At 41.4% G+C, this 22541-nt stretch overlaps 1 protein-coding gene across 3 annotated transcripts in view; it reads right to left on the bottom strand.

Moving 5' to 3' along the window:
- The window catches only part of LOC120746115 (receptor tyrosine-protein kinase erbB-4-like), a 353488-nt gene that overhangs the window by 86247 nt on the left and 244700 nt on the right, over positions 1-22541 (bottom strand). For all 3 annotated transcript variants that reach the window (XM_040051409.1, XM_040051411.1, XM_040051410.1), the window contains exons 8-15: positions 21822-21935; positions 18800-18926; positions 17239-17312; positions 16395-16485; positions 13879-14084; positions 10583-10715; positions 6122-6215; positions 1793-1947 (exon numbers count right to left, since the gene is read on the bottom strand). In XM_040051409.1, coding sequence (XP_039907343.1) covers positions 1793-1947; positions 6122-6215; positions 10583-10715; positions 13879-14084; positions 16395-16485; positions 17239-17312; positions 18800-18926; positions 21822-21935 — 994 coding nt within the window. The remainder of the gene's footprint in view (positions 1-1792; positions 1948-6121; positions 6216-10582; positions 10716-13878; positions 14085-16394; positions 16486-17238; positions 17313-18799; positions 18927-21821; positions 21936-22541) is intronic.

Genomic DNA, 22541 nt, shown 5'->3' with positions numbered 1-22541 from the left:
CCTGCCCTTACACCACCACAGGATCTTCACCGCTCAGTTACAGCTGACACACACCACCAAACCCACCCAGACCGCACTACCTCTCCTTCAACGCTTCCATCTCCCACCTGCACAGTAAGATGAAGATTTTCATAGCTTCCACCCTCTCCAGAACTCCTCATTGGCTACCGCTTTAACACTGCTCTCCTCTCTTCCAGTACGTAACTAATCACCAGCCAGCTGCCGTTGCTTTCTTGGACCTGTCCCCTTGCTTTATCCCTCTCCCCTGGCCAAGACCCTCACGCCCCATGTGTCAAGCCTAAAGTCAAGTGCCATCGTAAACATCATTCTTGTGCTAGTTAATAAACCTTTGTTGAAACCTTTCCTCAGCCTCCGCTTTGGGTAATCTGCACATGGGTTTGATTTTTGGTACTCGGCCTCCAGCCGTTTTGTGACACCAGCGTAATGTACTAATGAGGGTGCTGTCAATCTAACTGTTAGCAAGAGTGCAAATCTGTATATTTTCTGAAAGTTAAACTATTACTTTAGTCCAGTTTTAAAACCCACTACTTATCTGCAAAACAAGACACTACTAATAGCCACTTGAGGCTAACTCCAAAAGTGAGCCATGATACACCCCGTGTTAAAATCCCCAACTTTACAGCAGAATTAATTATATTTATAGCTTAGTATAACAAAACAGTTTAGTCTCTAATGTCCTGTTCTGTGACAACTATATGATTATTTTTTAAATACGAAACTCAGCCTTTTAAATTACATTATGCCTTAAAGAAATACACGAGTAGCTAATTGGATATAAAGTGGCAAATTCAACTCAATTTAAGAATATTCGTGGTGTAGATGATTATGTACCCTCTCTCACTCATAATGCTAGAATTAAGGCTAAAAAACTGGGCTCAAGAGACTAAAAGGTTCAGCTAAGTCATTGCCAATTTTTAAAAAATTCTGTCAACAAATATCAACAAGTGGCTATCTCATTTTCCCAGGGCCAGATTCCTCTGTCCTCACGGCTTGTTTTCTCAGATTATGGGTCAAAATGAAAACATATTTGCAATGATATGAAATAGAAAAACAAGCAATAAACTGTCATTTTTGTACAAAGTCTCAATAGATTAACTGAATAACTGATTCAGTACTAATCCCCATTATCATCTCACACCTATTTTGGCAGCTATCCCTGGATGAGTTCTAAATGTGCTTTTTACAGCAAGCACAGACAGTTTCCCCAATTTTTATTCAAATGTAAGCAGAATATGGCAAATGCTATCTTGCTCACTCCTTAATGAGCTAAATCTGGTCCTTTTTGGATCTTTGGTGCATGCAGCTCTTGTTCTCTCTTCCACCTGCTTCTTTACCTAGAGCCAGTCATTTTTCCTCTATGTCTTCTTTATCGTTTTCCCACATCACTCTGCCTGCTGGCTTCATATCTCCCCTACTACTGTCTGTCCCTTCATTCATTCATTCAGTTCATCTGCACTGTACCTTAAGGGTCAATACATTCCACCCCTGACTGGAGGGCATCCCCAAATCTAGCAACAGGTCAAAGAATGTAGCAGCTGCAAGATTAAATCATGCTCTCTCCCTCTTTCAGTCCCCTCTCCTTGGGAGAGAGATGGTCCTTGTCTGTTATACCTCCTGAGTGCAATGCAGTATGACTCCATGATGCTTTTAACAGTATAAAAGCACCAAAGCCAGAAGCTGCTCAGGGTAACTATGAAGGCGAGTGGACACTTGAAAGAAACGGATTAACTTTTATACATAGACACATCTTTATGTATCATCCCTCTCTTACCCCTGGGTGCAATTGGCATGGCAGGGATGACACTCGTTGTTGGCCTTGGCGTATTTGAAGATGAAACTGTTGGCTCCCTGCAGCCCGTCGGGGCACTTCTCTACGCAGTTAGGGCCGTCTTTGAAGTGGAGGCATTTTACACACTGGTCTGGGCCCTGTGAGGAGAGCACAACAAGGAGGAGCGAGATGAGAAGATGGGTTACAAAGAGGGTGGTAGACAAGGGGTGAATAAAGAAGAAGGAGGTAAAGGTGGCAGTAAGAGGAGATAACATAGAACAAGAACAAAATAATGGGTGAAGAGCTAAAAGAAACCAGTGGAGAAAAATAAAGTTAAGAAAAAGTTCATGGAAATTCATACAGCGATAATCCCACATGAATCCCAAGCAATGATTTATACATTGTATTGCAAAAAGTATTTGCTCGTGTGCCTTAACACACACATGAACTTGAGTGACCTCCCATTCTTTATCCATGTGATGTTGGCCCACAATTTGCAGCAATAACAGCTTCAGCTCTTCTAGGAAAGCTTACCACAGGTTTAAGAGTGTTTATGAGAAGTTTTGACCGTTCTTTCAGAAGCACATTTATGAGGTCAGACACTTATGTTGGACACAAAGGCCTGTCTCATAGGCTCTGCTTTAATTCATCCAAATTCATTTGTCCTTGCTTTGTGCACTGGTCATGTTGGAAGAGGAAGGTACCACCCCCAAACTGTTCCCACAGATGTCTTGGTATGCTGATGCATTAAGAGTTTCTTTCACTGGATCTAAGGTAATCCCCCCTCCACCAAACTTTACAATTGGCACAATGCAGTCAGACCAGTACTGTTCCCCTGGCAACCATCAAACCCAGACTCTTCCATTTGATTTCCAGACGGAGAACTAAGATTCGTCACTCGAGGAAACATATCTTCACTACTCTAGAGTCCAGTGGTGGGGTGCTTTACACCACTGCATCCGACCCTTGGTGATGTAAGGCTTAGATGCAGCCGTGCTGCCATGGAAACCTGCGCCATTAAGCTCTCTACGCACCGTTCTTGAGCTAATCTGAAGGCCACGTGAAGTTTGGAGTTGGTGACGTCTGTGCACTATGTGCCTCAGCATCCACTGACCCCACTGTGATTTAGTGTGGCTTCTACTTTGTTCTAATCCCATGAACAGTTGACGATTGAATATTTAGTAGTGTGGAAATTTCACGTCTGGACTTGTTGCACAGGTTGCATCCTGTCACATTACCACACTGGAATTCACTGAGCTACTGAGAGTGATGCATTCCTTCACACATTTTTGTAGTAGCAGTCTGCATGCCTGGATGTTTGATTTTATACACCTGTGGCCATGAAAGTGATTGGAACACCTGAATTAAAAGATTTGGATGGGAGAGTGAACACTTTTGGCAGTATAATCCATGTTGAGCTAAATTGCCTGGAATTTATTCCACTGTATCCCTGATAAAACTGGGAAAATGGTTAGGGAGTCAGGTTGTGCCAAAAAAAAGTGCACACTGAAAGTGATGGAGGAGACGACAAGAGGTAAGTGAACACGAGCTCAGCTGCAGCAGGAGCATGAATAAGTTAGAATGGGAGCGGAAAACTGACTGTACACTTTGTGTGAATGTCTATGTGCGTGTGCACGAAAGTGTTGACAAAAGTGTAAGCTTAAAATTGCACAGAGGTGTGTGTATGTGTGTGTTGTGAAGAACAAGTTGCATTCTGGCGGCTGGGCTTTTCAGCTCCACGCTCTGCTGCTAACGACAGCCACGGCGACCTGATGGACAGCATCTCACCACTTGACACATTTAGACACACACCATCAATAAACATTATGCTCACTTTGCGTAGTTGCGTGTCTGTGTGTGAGCAGGGCAGATGCATACAGATGTCCGAATGCATTTAAGTATGTCCGTGGACACTGCGCATGTGCGTCTGCGTGTGACTGAGCACCCGTGGATGATTGACTCTGGTGTTATTCACTGCTCAGCTGTGACCAGCATCCCAACGTCACCAGCCTTTGTGCATCCTTGAGGAGCTGCTCTCTCTCTCTTCATCTGTTATTCTCTCCCTCAGACAGTCATAAAAGGTTAGTCACACAGTCACTAGAATCCGTGAAACAAGTCATGCTGCACATTAGATGCAACTTTTTCGTAATGAAACATTGCGCTGTAAAATCAGCTTCCTGTACAGTTATAGATCGTACCCACATTTGTCCCACTACAGTATTTATGCCACCAGGATTCAGAATTCATCATAGTAAAGAAAAAAAAACAACAAGCAGGTAATTTAATTAAATAACAGTATTGTTGTGGATATTAATGGATGTAATCACTCTATACTGTATATGAGCACAAGTAATTTAGTCCAGGGGTTTTGAAATAGCTCAGAAAAGGTTTCCAAGGATATTCTCATAACCACGTGGATGTACCTGGTTTCAAATTCGCACGTCTTGATAACGTAGAATAAGTCACATACACAATATGCACAAATGGCCATATCTTTGAATTCAGGTGTTTTCAATCCATTTGACAGAGGTGTATAAAAACAAGTACCTAACCATACAGTCTGCCTTTATAAACATCTGTGAGAGAATGGGTCGTCCTACTGAGCTAACTGGAACAGAGTGAAGTGCTGTAATAGCATGTGGGACCAGCTCCCAGTTTGGATTCGGGAGACAGACACCCTCTCTACTTTTACTTTTTCATAACGCTTATAGTTGAATCAGGTGACTCTGAATCCTCTCTTAGTTACAGTAGAATATGCCTAGGCTGCTGGGCGCTTGCCATGACGCACTGAGTGTTTCTTCTTCACTCAGTCATGTTTATCTCATTTCATCTCTGGCTCTCTTCCACAGAGTGTCTTTGTCCTGTCTTCCTCCCCTCACCCCAACCAGTCGTGTTAGAAAGCTGTCCCTCTCTGAGCCTGGTTCTACTGGAAACTTCTTCCTCTTTAAAGGGAGTTTTTCCTTCCCACTGTTGCCTAGGACTTGCTCAAAGGGGATTGTTTAATTGTTGGTGTTTTCTCTGTACTATTGTAGGGTCTTTACCTTTTAACATAAAGCACTTGGAGACAACTGCTGTTATGATTTGGTGCTAGATCTATAAAACTGAATTGAATCACGCTGAAATTGAATTCATGTCTTGTTCTTTCAGTATTTTTTTCTGGCCCCTGGTGTCATCCATATGTATATTTAAAAATATTTATTTTGAAGGTGAGCTGTCTCACCTTCAAAATAAAAATTGCTGTAGTAAGGCACGCGTTTTCCACTGAAGGGAAATGTTCTTTGTTTCTGGTTTGAACTTTCACCACACCTCGGGAATTCGTTGGTGATTGTTTGCAGACAAGTTACTATTCTTCATATAAAACTACAGGTGATTGCAGCAATCTGCTGGTAACCAAACAAATCACAAGGAGGGTTTTGGTACAGCATCCTCATTGTGAAGGATTTCACCTGTCAACAGCCAGCAACCTCAAGGAACCGCTTAGCAAACGGTCAAGGAATACACATCGCTGACAGAGGGTCGTTGACCAGTCTCTTTACTTTAGTTGACAATAATTCTGATCATGTCCTGAGATCTGTATTCAGTTACAACATCTAGACTGATTTGTTAGCTTACTATATTTTCTTTTTATGCTTTTTACAAGTACAAAGTACAGAAAATATATAGTAATTCACAGGAATTTTAGCAAAAACAACCGCAGTTATGTTGTGGAGATTATTTTTGGCATATGTGGATTCTTCTGCTTTCCAATCCCTTTAATCATCCTGTAACTCCTGAGACGTTTGGCAACCTTTTCTGGGCGTCCCCGCAGGTTTGATACGAGCACTGGTGTATACCCTAGCATGATAATGATGCAGCTGCAGCCTTGCATGAGCAGATTTGTTTGCATTTGGTGTTGCTGCGTACAATTTCTGTGCACATGCATGCAGATGTGCATGTTCTCCACTGACATTTCAGCAAGGAAACATTTTGGAGAGTCGTATTGCGATCATTCTAAAAGTGACTTTACCGGAAGGTCAGAATCTAATCTCATTTTGCTTTTTTTTTTTGACTGTGTGCATGGGTGCTTGCCAAAAGCATGCCTCCAAAAGTAGCTACAGTACTTTATCATTCCTCCCATTAACCTACCATTCACCTTTGCAAACAGTACTTATATCTTCGGAAATCCTGTGTGCAAAACACAGCAAAATAAGTTGGAAATCCACTTTGGCACGTAGAAGATAGTCCCCTATCTCGCACAGAAAAATGAGGAGTGGTTTTAATCTAAAAAGCTTATTTCCTGTATTTATAAAATGTATTCTTAAGTAAAAAGGAAGTTGAGACTGAGGGTCTTACCGGACCGAGACATGTCACAGTGTTTCCATCCATCTTCTCACATTGGCTATCGCACGCCAGGCACACGGATCCATTGGCAAATTCACGCTCTTCCCTGATAAATAAGAAAAATGAAAATAGGAATGCATGTATTATAGATTTGAGAGCACAGTGAAATATTGATTAAGAGCATGCCGCAAGTACGAGCTGTACATTGAGGCCTTTTTCAACAAAATCAAGTGTGATACAACAACGGGTTTATCTGGGTCATCTCCAAGATGCAGTGCCCTCTGCTGAAGGGGCATGCAGGGCAGCGAGCTACCTAAAACTATTTGACCAGGTTAACGGCTTAGTATGGTCAATATGCTTACAGAGAAAGTCCATGAATAATGAACGTCTTTTTAAATCATAGGCAAACATAAGGGGATGTGTGGAAGGTGGAGGAAGCAGGAGCAGAGATGGTGGGAGGGAAGGAGGAACGGGAAAGATGGTAGGGGAGGCCACGGAGAGGGCATTTAGAGAGGGAGTTTGCTTTTGATAGGACCAGAGTGAAGAGACAGAGGGAGTGTGTGATAAAAGAAAAAGGAAAAAAAAGCCAAACACATTTTCTTTTCATCCCGTTATCAAAGAATCACTGCGGTTCCTGCAACGTCTAAAACGCTTCAGTCAGCCGGTTAATGTGTACTTTATGTTGGTTTTGTTTTTTCGCTTCTGAAGGGAAAGAAAGTAAACAATAGAGCTCGATATTGGGTTTATACACTGCAATTACCCTGGCAGGAGCTCCACATAGCCCCAGGCCTTACTGTTGAATCCTTATATGTGTATATTGGTGTGTTTCTGTGCGTGATTGTGTGTGTGTGTGTGTGTGTGTGTCTGTGTGTGTGCACTCGCATACTCTCAATCTAAAAATTCCTGTCTTGTTTGTGTCCGAATCAGCGCATTATCTTCACTTTTGAAGTGAGGCGTCTCGGGCGGGCGGAGGCAGGCTGCTGTCAATAACAACTGCTGCCGATCAAAACCACTTTTCACATCAGAGGGATCGATCAGCCGATGCAGAAGACAGACGCTCTCAGAGGAGGATTCGCCCAGTTACAAACAAACCTCTTTCTCACAGCAGCGGGATAATGAAAGGGACTGTATGTGTGCGCGCGTGCACGTGCATGATTTTTGTTCATATTTGCATGTGATGCTATTGGGGTGGAATAAAGAGTCCACAGATTCCTCCTTGTGAGCTGTTTTTATAAGATGTGGCACTGAGAATTTTGGATCTCCTGCGGGTATGTGGGTTTTATGCATTTTCATGTGGGTAATATTAGATGAAAACCTTTTAGACTCGGTAGTTTTAAAAGCAACAAAAAAAAAGAGAAACGAAACATCCTGACACTCTAGTGTTCAGCTCACATTAAAAGGCAATAAAAATGAAGATAAAATCCCAGATTTCCCTTTGCTGAGCCTTTATGTCAGGGTAGTTTTTCTTTAAATGGTCCTATTGATTCTTTATGATCACAGCAGTTTGTCTGACACATCCAAAAAGCAGAGTGTGTAGGCTACAGATGGTCCTTTTATTTATAATGTTTTCAGTGGGAAACTCCCATAGCTCTCTTTGCATTTCTCCCCCAGCTTTTTTTCCCTTGTTCCAAAATAAATTAGATTCCTCTCTCCGAGGCACTATGCAGGGGAATCCTTTAGGGGGAAAAAAGGCCCAGGCAGTGGAGAGATATCTCTTTTCTTGGTTGAGGTGGAAGAAAAGATACATGGAGCAGAATGGGTGAGAGACAAAGACCTCTGCAGTCATGCTCTCTGGGGTCATTTCCATTCCTTCAAAGCTGTTCCTCCTGATTGGCCTCCTTCACAGCTGGTAGTGCGCGCCAAAGCCCCACTGGGGGGATGACCTGATGGGGGATTAATCCTGTTTTGGTGGAATTTAAGCAGGGCTGTGGCCGCTGTTCAGAAATCCAAACATCCAAATAGCCACAGCACGGTCAACCCACCAAAGCAACTTTTTTTATTTTTTTTAATTAAACCCATTCAGCTCCTCCCTCACTCGCTCCCTCCCTCCCTCCTCCCCCAACCCCAGTGGGATTGCATTTCAGTCCTCCCTGCTCACCCCCAAACTCCTTTGCTCTCTCTTTGTTTTATTCAACAGACGTATAAACTGAAGGGAATTAGTGCCTCTTCTCATTAACAATGGAAACACAGAAGAAGAACGAGCTGAAGAATCTTAAGGTTTAAAATCACCATCCCGAGAACATTTTTAATGAGCTAACACTAAATTCTTGAGAGAGAGATATACAGTTCAGTAGCTTCAGAACAAAGTGAAATATTAAGCAAATCTATGCTGCATACAGCAAAAGTGCAGGAAAATAAGCAGCGCTATGACAATCTGCTGTCCATATCCAGTCATTAAATTAGTGTACAGACTGTGGAAATAAGACTAAAATGATTTTTTAAAGGTGAAAACTATATATAACTCACATACCGTAACAGAACAGTATTGGCTGTACCCACTTTTTATAAAAATCAATTTAGATATGCCATGATGTGGCTTTTTTATGCAGATGATATGACTTTCTTCAACAATTCAACAGTGTATTTGTATCTACTTCTACAATCTTCAAGACACATGCCATAGAATAAAGAAAATGTACATAGCAAGAATAATGATATTAAACACAGTGACCCCATGGCAAACTCCAGTCACTGGGGAAGATTCCTTGACCAGTATTCGAAGCGGTTGGTAAAAAGTTTGGTCAGTCGCATGTTGCTGCAGTCGTATTTTGAAATGAAGGGATGGACTCATCTACAAACACTGTGCACTTACTCTCTGAGCTGCAAACTGTGAAAAATGCAACACAAGCCAGAAATTAAAAAAAGTTCACTTTTACAGAAAAAAGTGCCTCAGTGCCACAACTTTTACTTGGAAGGCAAACTGTCTACATTGTTTCGCACTTTATCAAGTTGTACTGCCCTGCGGATAGTAGTTAAAATAGATAGTACGGTAGTTTTCGACCAATTTCACCCAGCAGGAGCCAGAAACTGCCAGGAATCTTTGCCAACCAGTCAGGGACTACACCTAGCAGCTTTTAAGCAATGTATGTACGACAGCACATGAAAAATCTCAATGTGTTTATAACAATCGAAAAGGAGACACCCACTTTGGGGCACATTAACAAACAACACATTAACAAAAAGACAAGTTTTTGCCAAGTTTTGTTTTGTTTTTTTCACATTTTGTTAAACCTCTCCTGACTTTCTTTGTAGCAGATTTTATGTCCTTTCTGTTGCCAGATGAAAAAACCTTTGAGAGTAGACTATGTAAAAGCAAGTAAACACCAACTCAGCACTCTTTGTTGGTAGGTAGACACTTCTTACACCAGGCCTTTGGGTTATGGACGTTCTGATTCCACAAGTCAGGCCAGTGACTCAAAACAAAAAGTGGGCCTGTTGAATATTGCTTGCATTTCCTCACTGTGACTGACTGTATTTACAGTATTGGAAACAAGTGTGGTTCAGCCGCTCCCTGCCATGCGCCTTTCCTCGTCTTCTTCAAAGCCTTCGCTATGAGCTGTTTTCCCCGGCAACTTCAAAGCTTCCCTCCCACAAACGGCGCAGGAAAGGACCAGCAACAAGTCAACATGACCGAGGGTTGCTCGCTCTCATACACACTTACACACGCGCTCTCCTCTTCCCCTGAGGAAAACACGAGCCTGACATCACACCGCTTGGAAGAAAAGTCATATTTATCTTGTGGCAGATGCTGCCGGTACAGTCTTATTTTAGATGGATGCTTTCAAGTGTTGCGATTCACAGCATCTCCCCGTTCATTCAAGAACAGCAAGAAAAAGGCTGGAAACTACGTCTACAAAGGAGGGTTTCTCCCCAGGTGAGTTGGCAGTGATCTTTTTGATGTGCCTCTTGGCAACATAGAGGGATGACCTGAATGCAATTACTCACAGCGAACATCAGTGGATTGTGAGGACACTCGGAAACAGCTTGCTTCATTTTCCTGCTCAGTGCAGTAAACACTCATGTCTGTCAGTCCAAATGGGTGATTTGAAATGAAATGTGCTTCAACAATGGTGTATACTTAAATTGAGTTTGGACAGTGGGTGTAATATGCAGCCAAATGTTCCTCTGACTGTTCGCACTGTAAAATTCCTTATTGGTTCATCTCATTACATTCATGCCAATCAGCAATTAGACTCTCCTCCTCCAGAGCCCTTGAGGATGTTTTGACTTCATTTTCATGCATTAAAACAGTTTAAATTGATTTTATTTCTGCTGCTTGTCACGTATGGCTGTTTGCTGAGGAATTAATCCAGCTTCCTGGGACCATAATGATCAGAAATGTGTTGTTTTTTTTTTATTCTTTCACAGTTTAAGTCAGATCTACTCAAAGATATTTCCAGACCCACGTACAACATTTGCTCAGAATGTGTCAGAGGAAGGAAAGGACTTTTACTGAATGAATCGAGTACTCACCCATCAAAAAGGTTGCAGGACTGAACACAGGTACGGCCTCGCTTGAAATATCGGCAAGAGAGGCACTGGTCTGGCCCTGGTCCCCAACAGCCATCGTCCGAACACATTCGGTCACACACCATTCGTTGTTGGACTGTGAGGAGAATGTTCAAATGGTCAAAATTGTATAATTTTCTTTTAAAGACAACAGGGAGGATGTTTGGTGTCAACACATTAAACAAGTGTTGGGGTACGATCACCTGTTAAGTGTGTATGTGGCTAATATCCAGCTTATACCTTTGATGATCCTTGGTCTGGCTATCAGCTATCAATTATATATCAGTTATATATTGTGGTTACAGTAGCACCTCGAAATGTCTGTGTCTTGGGATACGCCACAGTACGATCAGATACAGGCACTATATTTTGTCCTCTTGTACACAAAAATAACTTTAAAATTCTCAAGTTCTACCAAAGTGCTTAACAGTTTTATTAAACATCTCTACACATATCAGTACTAAACAAATTAGGGTCCTGCAGCACAGACCTAGAAACTGGTTGGCAACTGGTTAGCAACCAGTGGACATGAAGGAAAAACATGTATTCCCCAATGATTGTTAAGTAGATGGTGGCTTTTGCTAGTATTGTTGCAATAAACAGTGAGACTGTGAAAAGTGAAATGCAATTGCAAGAACTGGGTCCTAGGATCACCAATGTTTGGCTTGATATTAGTGTTGCTCACGTCACTTCCTGTATGGCAACTCTGCCTCCTATTTTGATAGCAGGGACATATGTATACCTGAAGATCATTTGTGTTATTTTTTTAACAACATAAAATTGGTTGTACAGTCCTCTGAACTCGGTTTGTTCCAATAATTGATGCAATTGTCTTCTCAATCTAAAAATTAAGAATGGTGCAAAAGTTACAGACATTAACACACTTTCATCTTTGACCCCTTGGTGGCACAAGATGAAAAAAGTTGGCGAAATGGATCACAAGACTCTCGAAAGTCAGTGTTGATTCTTGGGGAACCCACAGACTTCATTGGCAGAATGTCTTTTCTTTAAGATGTCTATAACATTGCTGCCTGTCCCAAATTATAAGTGTATAAATGTAGCAATGTGTGTATATCTATTCTGTATTCATGCCTAGGAGATAAGTCAGTGCTTGTAAATGGACTGCATTTATATTTTTTTTTCTACAGCTATCGGAAGCTCAAACTGCTGTATGTTTCTGCCCACCTGAGTGAGTAAACATTGGTATTCCCCACATCTCTGCCATTAAAGAACACATCCACTATAATTGTAAGCCCCCCCCCCCCCCCTTTCCTGTTGAACCACAACAATCAATAATGCTCATCACACTCAATCGCTGAGTGACACACATATCTCCCCGGGAGTGTCGCCTGGTGGGGGCCAAACCCCTTGTCAACAGGAGAACAGTCAATTGTAGACAGTGGGTTGAGCCTAATGAAGAGACCTGTGTACGGTGCCATCGATCGATCTCTAATACACACACCGTACTCATTAACTGGCTAATGATATGAACCGCAGCGTGGCAGGACCGTGAAAAACTATGGCGGCTTAGTTATCTCCATCTCAGACACAGAAAGCTTTAGTGGCAACCACCTCTAACAAATCCTCACAAATATTATAAATAAGCTCATTACCCTGGGTATTGTGGAATCATATGAGCAATATGTCCCTTTATTTGCCTGTTGTTCATTCCATCACGCCTCCACTTCCCATTGCAAGCATTATACTTAACATACCTTTAAGGCATGACAGTTCCCATGAAATTGGGCAAGTCAGTGTGTAATACTGGGGTAGAGGTAATTAGAGTGCTAATGGTACCATGGCTATGGCTGTCGTTTAGTCTCATTCCTACTGTTTTCCCTTTTCTTGTGCCTCTGGCTGCTGTTTTTTTCTCTCTCTTTTAGTATATTGTGTGGCTGTGGTTAAATCATCCACTTTTTCAGTCACTCCCTCATCCATACATCTATCTTCTGCCTTTTGTCTGGGACTGGCTGAAACCCAAACCTCCCACCCCCCAGCCACCTTCTCCAGTTTATGTGGGGTTTATGCTGGTCAACAGAGAGATGTAATCTCTCCAGCATGTCCTTGGTCTACCTCAGGGCCTCCTCGTAGAATGGCATGTGACACCTCACCCAGGAGGCATCCTAGTCAGATGCTCGAACCACCTCAGCTGACTCCTTTTGATGTGGATGAGTACTAGTGATTTTATTACTGTACACTGATTTTTCATGCATCACAAGGATTTCTTAGAGCACTATATAGTGGATGAAATTTGCATTGCACTTGCACACCGGAGACGCATTCACTCTGACAGACTGCTCAGTTCATCTGTGTAGCATTAAAGAGTAACTTACACAAACTTTTAATGTTATACTGTTAAAATCCAACCCACACTGAGAGTCAATCACTTTAAACTTCTAAAAGATACTCTAAACGTATCCTGTCTACTTTATTGCAGGTAACTTTCACATGAACTAGTCCAAAAAGCAGATGCTAGCAGCTAACAAAAACTAGCCAGCTAGCACATCACTTTTACCCAATCGGCTTTCATTGCAATTTAAATTTTGCATGGCCTTGTCCTCACATAGGACCGGTGCTCAGAAATTACTCCAGCAATTTATCCATCCAATCATCCTTTTAACTGACCCCTTTGTTATGAAATGTGTGTGTACCAGATGTGGTCATCGCTAACACTGAACACTGACCAGCCAAGTTTGTCCCTTGTGTTGTTCGGCCTCTTCAGTAGCTCTTTGCTTCCACGTGACTCGGGTCCTTTATCTCATTTGCCACCTCCACCCTGTCTCCTGCTGCCACATTTTCTTTTGCCACTCTCAGCTTCATGTCATTTTCCCGTCACCTCTCTCCTGTTTTTGCCAACCTGCCACGCGCTCTGTCCACCTCACCTGGAACCTTCCCTAGTTTTCCTGGCAGCCACAGCCTGTCTGTCACACTCTCTCAAACTTGAACACCAGCCAAACCCAAATTAGCACTAGTCAAAATGCAATAAAACTACAGTTTCTGAGTGGTGCTGCTCGCACCCCTCCTGAAACACTCAGTACGATTACGTGGAAGAAAAAACAGGAGAGCAGGAGTTCTTGAAAGGTTTAAAAACTATTCAGAACCCTACTTTGGCATCAAAATTTGAACCATTTTGGATTAATTATGCAGCTAAGACACTGCGTAATGATGCAATATTGCTTAAACTCTGATTCCTCCCTCAGAAGGTGCAGAGGTCTGCAAAAGCTAAAAACTTTAACAGTCTTAACACCACATCTACTCACTGCACTCCTTTGGATCTTGGTTGTTACGGACGAGGACTTTTTGGCTCGGGGTCCTGAATAGCGACGTCCAGTTGATAGTGTTATAGAAGCAGAGGCGGCTGTTGTTGAAGATGTAGACGTTCCCGGCGCTGATCTCACTCAACGACTGGAACTGGAGCGAGGAGATCCAACGCTGCTTCAAGATCAAAAGAGAAATACCACTTCCACTGAAAGAGAAGAGAGAATAGAAAAGGAAATGAGTCATGGCAAAGGGAGAAGGGGTAGAGGGGACGAGTAGGGAGAAGAAAGGAAATCAGAGAGAAATAACAAATTTAAAAGAAATAGTTGGAAGCACACAAGAAGATTTGGAAAGCAATTTTAACAAGATAGAAGAAGAGAAAGGAGGATGAAGGAGTAATTGAGGGTTTAGGAGGGGGGGGAAAGGAAAGGAAAAGACAAGGTTAGAGGGTGGGATGAAAATATATGATGGAGAGGAACAGTAATGAGGGGAGAAAGGGAAAATGGATTAAGAGTTAAGCTAAGAGTCAGACAAAAGAAGAACAAGAAGTCACGTAAAGCTAGAGAAAAAAAACTCCTATTAAAAATGTAATGTTAGGAAAAAAAAGAAATACCAGACATAAAGAAACTTTTGCAGATGCAGAAGGTTTCTCCAGCTCGGACTTGTACTCGAGCACTGCTGAGCTACATGTACATCACGGGCATTTACAAAACACGACTGGACCTCCTTTGACTCTGCAGCACTATCTCTCTCGAATCTGTCACTTGCAAGCAAACACAGAACCTGTTATCAAAACAGGGCAAATCAAAGCTGTGTGACAGCAGCGCTTCAAAGAGCTTCTGTGAGCAAAAACCTGCCGGTGGCTCACCAGCTCCAACGGCGAGCATCTGAATAGAGGAAACAGCAGGAAATTAGATGATGCTCTCGGAAAAAAGTCCATAAAATGCTCGAAATGGCCAATTTTGCCAACTTTTTTCTAAAGAATCCAGGAACCAGCTGAGCTAAGTCCTTCTTCTGGCAAATGCAAATCTGTGCATCACTATTTTGAGTAATTTTGCTAACAGACAGCCAGCACAAACCAATCACATAACCTCTTTGGCAAAGATAGAAATACTATAATTTAGCTGCAGGCTTCAAACATGGTTATTTCTGCAGAATTGTGACATCATTTTGCAGCCTACGAGGTCTCTCCTTGACAAGGGCAGCTGATAACACTGGTCTACAATTTTTGAAAAGTTGCATGCATGAAACAGCATATTAGATGCCATAGCAACTCAATTCAAGGTGTATCAAGGTGGGATGTTGTCACATACAAACGTTTCATCAATTATTCGGAATATTCTGACATGCAAATATGTTGATATCGTCCCGGAGTCGTATCATTTTAAGCATCTGTTTCATTTTCAGCGATCAGAAAGGAAAGAAAAGTTTGACTACATTTATTTCACAAGCATTTTGTCTATAGACAAGTGTAATATGAACAATCCCTCTGGAGTTAAGTGAGTATAATGGGTTTATTTTAATTTATTTAAATGTATGCTGTATAGCTTTGTGGAATTTATTATTACTCCTCAGTAATGAATGAGCAGAAATGGTGATATTGCAGTGTTTCCTCTTTACTGATCTCGCTCAGACGCACGCATTTGCAAACCTGCAACATCCATCCATAGTTTTGTTACGTGGGCAAACAGGATATTATAGACATCCTTGTTCTGTCTTAGACATTTTCCAGATGAGATGTAAACATGGGTCTTAAAAGGTGTCTTCCCACCTGGGCTTTGCTGGAAAACCTTTAAGAGCTTTTGTCCAGGATGCATCATGATTGGAAGCCCAAACCCAATACAGTTGGCTCCTTTCAATGCAAAAGAGGAGTGGCCCTAGTCCCAGCTCCCTGTGGATGTCTGGGCTCCTCACCCTATTTCTAAGGTACAGCCAACCACCTTACAAAGGAAACTAATTCCAGCATTTAACAGATGTATTCTTTTAGTGACTACCCCAGACCATATGTGAGGGTTGGATATATATTGGCTGGTGATTTGGAAACTGTCTCTCTTCGCCACAATAGTCCAGTACAATACCCACGTTACTGCTGACATCCCAACAATCCAACTTTTTACAATCCACCTGCTCCTCTGTTGTGAACAATACTCAGAGATAGTTAAATGCCTTCTTGGGGCAGCTACCGTAGTTTACTCACAGGGAAGCCTTCCAATGGTTACCGGTAGAGGGAAAGTGTAAATGCACCCAAATGATTTATCCTGCAATGGTCCAATTTTGGCAGCGTGGTATCGCGTCAGGTCATAGCAAGAAGGTCCTGCCTTCAAATTCAGGTTAACTGGCAATTTTACACTGGCTGTAGGTTTAACTGTGAACAGGACTGGCTATCTGTCTTTATGTGTTAGCCCTGTAACAGCCTGGCAATCTGGTGAATCTAGTCTCTCGGCCCTCAAATGGATAAGTGGAAGAAAATCCATGGATGGACAGAAGAAAGTTAGTGTGGGCATGCCTGCAAACATACCTGTAAAGAGCTCTGCCTCCAATGGTAGCCAGGCTGGAAAAAACACTAAGATCTGTCATGTTTTCAGGCCAGGATTGGATGTTGAGGTAACCTAAAGAAGACATGTCAGGCAAAGTGGTTGAACATGTGCTAATTAGTATGTGGCGGTATTTGATGAAGGAGCACAAAAATAATGAGCAATGGATAAAAACCCTTCTGTTGCCTACATCCAAAGTTTCAGATCACGGAGCTGCTCTGAAGTTCAAGCAAGAAACCCTTTTCTTTGTAGGAAATGCGCTTGCAGAAGACAATATTTAATATTTAATATTGCTAATTAAAAGAATGGATTTAATATTCTGCACAATTTGTCTGGTTGCCTTTAATGACAGATTATATCAAATCAGCATCTGTGGAAATGACATTAAAAGGGATAGGAGCAGGAAATGGCTGGGATAGAATGGCCATTGCTCTTTCTTATTGCTTAGGTTTTCATTATGAAAATGCAGTTTCACTCCATTAGCTGTTTGGCTCAACTGCAAGTCGCGGTTTAATATGACAAAAGGGTTTGTATACGAGGTATTGCTCATCCCTTAAGGCCTGTAATAGCTAATGAATAAGTACACACACAAGGATGCACACAGCAGCAGCAGCACACAGTGAAAGAACGTATAACTATGGAGATATTGCACACACACAATAACATTATATGCACCAGAGCTCCTTTTTGAGCTTACTGGCAAAAATCTGCTGTCCTCTTAAAGCTTTCTTTCACTACTTTAGAGGCCAAATAATTCACACGGCCGCATGCACAAACACACCCTGTAATTCTTCTTGTATTCAGTGTTTCCAAGTGAGGCCGTCTTACCTGTGATCTCTTTCACGGTGCGGAACACGTTGAGGCGCTCAGGGTCCAAAGGCCCAATACCGTGGTACATATCCCTGAAGAGAAGTATAAAGCATAATAAGTCTATGTTGCTAAAGCAAGGCTTTATAAATGAACGTTTCATTAAGGTTTTTAAGCCAACTAAAGCCGATAGCCAAATTATGATTTATAATCATTCTGTCCTCAGGATGCTGTTAAGAGTAGCTCCCTGACCTTCACTGCTCTCTTTTTTTCTCCATGTGCAGTGGTTTTGTGTGTAAAGTTTTCATCCATGTAGTGAACCCTATGTTGTCCTTCAGTAAAACTGCACATATTGCTGCTCCTACATAGTACCCCAACAGTGGGTTTATTAACTATGCATAACTAGAATGTGGTCACTTGTAGGGATCGACTTGAAGGCAAAAGATCAGTATGTCTGTACAGAGTCTCGGTCACTCAGTATGATGAGCTAAAGTTCAAGTTCAAGTGGCTTTTATAGTCATTTCAACCATGTACAGTGGCACAGTACAGAGTGAAATGAGACAGCGTTCCTCTGAGACCCTGGTGCTACATATGACATATAACGGACAAACACAGGCCTACGCAAAGTGCAATATATAAAAACAGCAAAAATGAACAAGACAAGACAGTGCAACAATAGACAGAACAGGACGATACAGTGCAATGGAGATGTGTGTGTGTCTGCGTGTGTGTATATGAGTGTGAGATAAAGTGCTTGAGTCCAAGACAACTGGACTTCTTTTAGGCTCTTGAAGACATTTCAACTCTTGTCCATTCTTTTTCAGCTAATAACGCTTAATGCGTGAAGTAAAATGTCTTCAAGAATCCCTAGTTGCCTTCAGCTCAAGCGCTTTAAAGCATCTATATGACTCGTCAGTAGACCAAACTGTGTACTAGACACCATCTTCACCGCACCCAATTTAAGAACCCAATGGGTATTGGGGCCGGCCGTGGTTCAGAAGGTGGAGCAGGTCATCTGCTAAAAACCTTGACTCTTCCAACCTGTATGTCAGAGCAAGACACTGAATCCCCAATACATCGAAAGGAGTATGAGCAAGTGAATGCTAGGTCAAAAGTGCGTAGGCATGGAAAAAAAGCACTTGCATGAACTTGTGTGGCTGGGTGAATGATGCTTATTGAAAGTGCTCTGAGTGGAAAAGCACTATATAAGTACCAGTCCAACCCATTCCATCACCAAGGTCATCAGTGGGGACAATGGGGATGCCAGAAGACAGCTGGATCCAAACTTCTTGTTCTGTATGGCAGTTACTTTTTTGCCAAAGCAGATGAATTACCCAGAAAAGAAAAACTGATTATCAAACCTCAGTAATTCAAAGAATGTACAGTTTGACACCTTCTAGTTTAAAAAAAATCATAGAAAAAAACCACATAGACAGATAAAATTTGTTTGTGCATGTTAATCTAGAAGTTTTGAAATTGTATGACACATAAAAAAGTAAAAACAAATCTTTTTTTTTGTGTGCTCCATCAAATATGCTTAACAAAAACTTGTGTAAAATCACTGAGTGTGAGTGGCACTCACCCTTTAATGCCAGTAATGAGAAAGATGAGGTTGCCATTGATTTTGGTGCAGTTGACAAATTTATCAATATTGCTGGCGTCCACTGTTTGAGCTGACTGCAGGCTTCCTGTTCCTATACCGTCACACACTGAAACAACAAACACCGAAACACACAATTAGTTAAAAATACTACTTAAATGACCATTTTAGCTGCTTTAGCAATGGAGAATTTACCTACTTTAATGCATATCTGAAGTCCCTGTATATTGCAAAGGCCTAATTTTGAGAAATTACCACTGGCCATTTGTCACTGTAATCTTTCATACTCTTATGAAAATATGGTCCTGCTTTTGGGTGTGCATGAAAGGCCATGGCCCCTCTCCATGCATTGGAATTCTTTTGATGAAAGCATGGGCCAATCCACAGCCAATTCCTCCCTATAATGAATTCATTACATCTGCATTAATTAGACTTGCGGTCTAGTGTGAGCCAAGTATTTTTGACAGAGGCGGAGGGGATGATGAATAAGGCTGGCATTAAGTGGTGTAACCAGTTTTTGATAGTGATTTATACCAGCCAACGCGATATCTGAAATGTTAATTTGTTATCATTTCCCACAGTTCTTTGGGCTATCCCTCATTAACCCCTCCCTGCTATGTGACGATGTAATCAAGGGATTAGCCAATCAATGGATGCCACAGCCCATACATGGAACCTGAAGAAAAACACTGTTACCTTGCCTCCGTAAGAGAGAGGTCAGATCAGTTACCTTTGTGAGAACAATGTGATGATGGGGCTAATCCTCTGTATTGAACTGAAGTAATGCTGTTTAATTTCACATTAGCCATTTTAGGCATTTAGCGGACGGTCTTCCAGCAAAATGACTTGTAATTACTGAGCAGGTAGGAGCAGTTTCTCATTATGAGACTATTTTGTGTTAATTACCATGTCGACTGTTGTGGGGATCAAACACGTGACCTTCATTTATGCCATATTTAACTTCCAACAGGATGTAATGAGTATGCACTGGATACGCATTGCAGTGATAAGAGAAAATGAGTGTCATGTAGCCAAAGCCCCTTTAATGAAATGCGCAGAGATTAATTTTGCGTTAGGACCTAACTATTAATGTTTGAAATCAACAATATGGAAGGTTTAGAGAAGACTTCATTAATAAAATGAGATAAAGTTTACTGCATTGCTGAGAATGTTACAGATGTGAGCGCTGCACGGCGTGGCTCATACAGGAAAGAAGATGCTGATTTTGGAAGGGTCGCTGGAATCAATATCTGAGCTGTAAGTACATTCACGGTAACATAAAAAAAGCTAAGCTGCCTCCGTGAAAATAAATTACATTTCTTATATAAAAGCTTTTTAAGTGATTCCTCTGGGCTCGTGTCGATTTGGTATCATCACTGTTAGCATAAAGCTATTAGATTAAAATGTTTTAACTGCATAAGCTCTTGTACAGACAGTAAATGCAGTGCAGTGAGCCTGGTAGCCGTAGAAGCAGGGGGAAAAATGAGAATCAAACTGGATTATCACTTCACTTTGTTTGATTTGCACATTATACCCGTACATTATTGTTATGCTATCATAATAAATAGATAAAAATCTGCTCATTTTCATGGTTTATCCATTCAACAGCACAAATTTGACAGCCTAAACCAAAACTACCCAGGCCAACGGGCAATAAAACACCCCAGGGTGACTTATGAGTTACTCCAAGTGTCAATTAATATGAAACCATGAGAAACCATGAGACAGAAATATACCTTGGCCACACTTTTCAAACATCCATCTTAGGTCTCAGTCACACAGGCTTAGAGACCAGTTGGTGCACTCCTTGATGGCTTGGTGTGTGGTTGTTGGAGGGTGCGAAACCAAAGTCCTCCTTGGGATCACCTTTGTTGAAAGCAGATTGCTGCAGTTGACCATAGTTTGCATGGAAGTTGCAGCATTATATATAAAAACTGTCCAACTGCTGTCCAAGCATGAGCAAAACCAGATCCCCACAAGTAAATGGAAACCCTCTGAGGTCACAGTAAAAGTTGTGTTTCCCTGCTGCCATCAACACATTGCTAAAGCCACAACTTTTACTTTGAAGACAAATGTTCTCATTTTCTGGTTTGGATCATCAGTTTTCATAGTTTCACTGCTGCTGAGAGAGTAGTTGGTGAGTGTTTGCAGACAAGTTTGCATCTTCCATTGAAACTATGAGCAATCGCAGCATTTTGCTAGTGGTTTTCAGTGTGGTTGCATCACTGACTGGTCTCTATGGCTTCATGATTGGGACATTAGCAATCAGTTTCATAGCAACTGCCAATCTCAAGCAACTACTTGATTGGGGAATTTTTCCCTTGGGATAGAAATATGGTTATTATTTTTTTACTTTTGGCGACTGATTGGGGGAACAGTTGACAAATCAGAGACCTGAACCTATTACAGAATAAGCTTTTGAGCAATTAACTGTGGTCGCTTTGCACAACAAAAGCTGAAAAATCTTGCATTACAAGTGCATAGAGAATTTATGACGAACAGCTGCTCTAGCTTCTGTTTTGACTGAAAATGACTGTGTAGGTCAGATCTTGCTCTGTCATTATTTACTGTATGGTCCCTCTTGTTTTTCTCCATACAGGAAATTAAAGATATTCTTGCTGAAATCACCTGGTTTATCCACAGATTTGTATATGCTTTATACCTATAACTTTAGAATTGCAGCTTTTGCTATCTTGTTTTTTAGAGCCAGAGGGTGGTTTGCTAAGCTATAAGCTAATGTTAGCACTTTTGTCTCCAAAAGGCAATGCAAATTGTTTTGTAACTTTCCTGTTTATGTATTTCCTTTAGGTTTAAGTTTCATTTTGTTTAATTAGTAACTTCCCTGCTAGGTGTATGCTAGGCTTCTACTTCAGTAGTTTGACTCACAGAACTGGTCCACCATGTTTAACAGGCATGAAACACTTTAATATGACATTCAGCACAAGTTGACTGAAGGAACTATATATTTCGCACTTTATTTTCAGAAATCGCTGCTTGGGTTTACCTTTTGGACAGATGTCTGTGCAAGGGATGCACATTTTAATCCGGTTCTCCTCCACTTCCATCTTGTTGCTGGGACATGCTCTCACACAGGAGCTGTGGTCCACGACAAAGTTATCTGATAGAAAAAGCAGCAAAAATCTGAATTAGAGGACTTCACCAGTCTTTTAGCATACCGCGTACAACCCCCTACAGTAAATTTGAAATATAATACTATAAAAATCAAAGCACATTCCTGGAAGGACCCCTCTAATTGTATGAAACTGATTGTATTTTAATCACATTTGTGTAATGATCAAAACTAATGGTCTATATCAGTGAGAAACAGTAATGAATTAGCTAAGTACTTGGTTGCAGAAACAGGAAAGCCAGACTGTGGTATGATCATCTGATGATCAGTAGAAGTCGAACATGCAGTCTCTTCATGTCACTCAAATTGCACGTTTGCTGAAATATTTCACTACCATAACTGCACATCCATGACAGAATGAGCTAAGATTAGCTTTTTCAGCTGCCAGAAGCTGAAGCAGATGGCATAGCAACTAGCTGATTGAGATACACACTTTATTTATGTTTGATTTATGTTTGAGTAATCTATCTTGACTTGAAATAATTGCCTGGGGTCCAATTTCAGGATTGACAGGGGATAAATGACTCATCAACAGACGCCAGCACAAATTCTAAAAAACGAAAAACAAAGACTTATTTACGAGCGTTATTATCA

This window comes from Simochromis diagramma, unplaced genomic scaffold, assembly GCF_900408965.1.
Source record: "Simochromis diagramma unplaced genomic scaffold, fSimDia1.1 OVJJ01000107.1, whole genome shotgun sequence".
NCBI lineage: Eukaryota > Metazoa > Chordata > Actinopteri > Cichliformes > Cichlidae > Simochromis > Simochromis diagramma.
The sequence above is the reverse complement of the archived record's forward strand: the minus strand, read 5'-3'. Positions and strand labels throughout refer to the sequence as shown.